Source organism: Mirounga leonina, unplaced genomic scaffold, assembly GCF_011800145.1.
Source record: "Mirounga leonina isolate KUSES-001 unplaced genomic scaffold, KU_Mleo_1.0 Mir_117, whole genome shotgun sequence".
NCBI classification, from domain to species: domain Eukaryota; kingdom Metazoa; phylum Chordata; class Mammalia; order Carnivora; family Phocidae; genus Mirounga; species Mirounga leonina.
The window spans coordinates 4,495,443-4,498,185 of NW_023270274.1; the positions used below are offsets into that span (position 1 = coordinate 4,495,443).

General features: G+C 68.1%; 1 protein-coding gene across 1 annotated transcript in view; it reads right to left on the reverse strand.

The window, feature by feature from the left end:
• LOC118007288 (UMP-CMP kinase 2, mitochondrial-like) overlaps positions 1 to 2,538 on the reverse strand; it is a 13,510-nt gene extending 10,972 nt beyond the window's left edge. Inside the window, exons 1-2 of the mRNA XM_035000297.1 lie at positions 1,901 to 2,538; positions 390 to 504 (exon numbers count right to left, since the gene is read on the reverse strand). Of these exons, the coding sequence (XP_034856188.1) occupies positions 390 to 504; positions 1,901 to 2,500 (715 nt within the window). The 5' untranslated portion in view covers positions 2,501 to 2,538. The remainder of the gene's footprint in view (positions 1 to 389; positions 505 to 1,900) is intronic.
• Positions 2,539 to 2,743: the final 205 nt, after the last annotated feature.

Consider the following 2,743-nt stretch of genomic DNA (forward strand, 5'->3'; position numbering starts at 1 on the left):
TGGGATCATGACCTGAGCCACCCAGGCGCCCCCGCGCTCTTTCTTCTGTCGGGAGGACCGCTTTTGCCCTGCTCACCGGTACTTCTCTGATCTGTTCCGAAAACAGTCCCGGGGTCAGCCCTTCCAGAGGCTCTGTTCCCCACACCGAGGCCGCATTCAGTGCCTTCTCGCGGTCACCAGAGCACCTGGGGCCCAGCCTCCCCGGGCCTCCCGCCGGAGGTCTTATTCGACTGTCTCCCAGGCCTGCCCGGCTCCGGGCCCGGCACGCACTGGAGACCGACATGAAGCTTATGAATTGAGCTCTGTATCGAGTTTGACTTACTAAAGACCTGTCTGTTCCCGCAAGGGATCAATTAATCGCACTGCCTGTAACTCGAAGGTAGCATTACCTGTGGCATCCAGTCCTTCGATGGCAATGACCGGGAACTTTCCTCTCGCGGCCTGCTCCGGGCACCGGTCAACCAGGTCAAGCACTGCCTGGGCTTCAGGAAGGAAGGGTATACACTGCGAAACAATGTCTGCGCGTGAGCAGTGAAGCAGCGGGCCTTCTGCGGTCTCTAACCGCGGAGAGCAAGATTGCCCAGTGCTAAGAAGGCGTAGGTTGCGTCTGACGCCGCGCCAAGTTCGTAGCATTTGGACCTGGGAAGGGCTGAATTCCTTCATTTTTTACTGACTAGCTGTGCCTCCAAAAAGGCGACAGCGGCTGAGCTCACTCAGTCTGCAACCCACGCTGACCAGCTGCCCCAGAGGAGGAAGGACAGGCAAGACCGCAAGTGCGGGTTGGGGTGACCCAGCGACCGGAGACTGCAGCACGTGGTGTGCCAGGGGCGACCGCAGCTCCCGGGAGCAGCCAGCACCGTCCCTTCCTAACCGCTAAGGGGCGGAGGAGAGAGCCGCGCGCCGCGGTCACCCGGTGGGTTGCGCGGGCGTCGCGGGCCCTTCTGAGTTCTCACCTCCGCTTCCCCGCACTGCTTACCGCGGCCTCTCTGCAGCGAGGCCCGCACGTGTGTGCATGCGTGTGCTTCACCTTCTAAGCGCTTTCGAGGACTAACATGGCCAGCCTTCGCGGTGACTCGGTGAGGGTGGCAGCATTATAATCCCCCTCTACGAACTAAGGAAACTGAGGCGGGGGGGGGGGGGGGAATAAGAAACTGAAAGCGACACAGGTAATAAATGCCGCGTTGGGATTGAAACCCAAGCGACTGGTCCTGCCCTTTTAAACCGCTTCGTAATACAATCCCAAAAGCTTGCAAAATGCACTAAATTCCACCGCGCAGCCTCAAAAAGCCGAGTCTGGACATCCCAGGCCCCGCCCAGGCTGCGCTGGGAAAGAATCTCCGCTCTCCTTTCCCGAGCACCTGCTGCGTGCCAGAGCTCTGCTTGTCCTTGTGTCCCCCGTGCCCCCTGTGCCCAGGGCTTGTCCTGACCAAGGCTAGGCAAGTGTTTCACAGACCAAAGGGAGAACAGAGGGGTCGTGCGACCTGGACCGGCAGCCAGTAAGCAGGCAGCCGCGGTTTTAGAACAAGGTTCTTAAACCCCAAACTCATGCCCTTTTCTCCCCAAAATCATGCCCCGGCCTCCCAGATGGCAGGATCCTCCCCGCACGCGGCGGCCGCTTCCCTCCCGAGGCGCCTTCTGCACGCATTCGGAGCAGGCCTGGCGAGCGTGGCCTTGGGACATCAGTTCCCGCCTCGGATGGGAAGTTCCTGGCGGCCAGGAACGGAGAAGAGCCGCGGTGTCTAAACCAGTCTGGCACTCAGGCGGCCTGGTTTGGCGACGGCGTCGATCGGTGCCCTGGGCCGCAGAGGCCAGGCTGGAGAGGCCGGCCCCGGGGAGCGCGCGCCCCGTCCGCTCCCTGTCGGGGGCCCACCCGAGTGCCGGGAAGGGGCAGAAGTCTTACCGCCTCCAGAACGGCGCGGGCGGCCTCCCGGTGCGGGAAGACCCCAGAGCTGGGCAGGTCGGGCACCACCGGGTGCAGGGCGGGCTCCGGGGCGGCCACGACGCGCTCGCGGGGGCCCACCTGCCGCCACCCCGCGCCGTCCCGCAGCTCCCACAGGTGCTGCCACACCTGCCGGCGCGCGTCGCCCACGAACTCGCCCAGACGCGGGCCCTCCGGGGACTCGCCGAGCAGGGAGAACAACGCGCGCCGGGTGTCGGGGCTGTCGCTGGGGTCGTGGAGCAGGAAGCCGTGCTGCACGCCGCCCGCCGCGCCGCCGGGGCCGTAGCACAGCAGCGGGCTCAGCTCGCACCGCCGGAGGGGGTCGCGGCGCAGCTGGTGCAGCTGGTGCCGCAGGCGCTGGTGCAGCCGCGCCGCCCGCACCCGGGCCACGCAGTCCCCGCCCGGCGCCAGCGGCACGCGCAGCGAGTAGCTGCGGCCGGGCGGGCCCAGGAGCGCGGCCGCGCGGGGGTCGGGGAGCGCGCCGGGGGCGTCGGCGCCGACGGCGAAGTGAGCCAGCGTGCAGCCCGGCAGCTCCAGCGCGAAGCGGCGCGGCGGCGCCATGGCCGGAGCGCGGGCCCCGCGTCGCGGCCCCGGAGGCGCCCGAGCAGCAGCGGCGAGCGCGGGCGGAGGGCGGAGGCCGTGGGCTCGTCCGGCCCCGCCCCGCCGCTCTCGGGCCGCCACCGGGGAAACGAAAGTTAAGCGACGGCGGGGCGGGCCGGGCCGGGGCGGGGCGGGGGGGGGCGCCCTCTGCCCGCTCGCGGGCCGCGCCCACGGACGGCGGCGGGGGGCGCGCGCGGTGCCGGC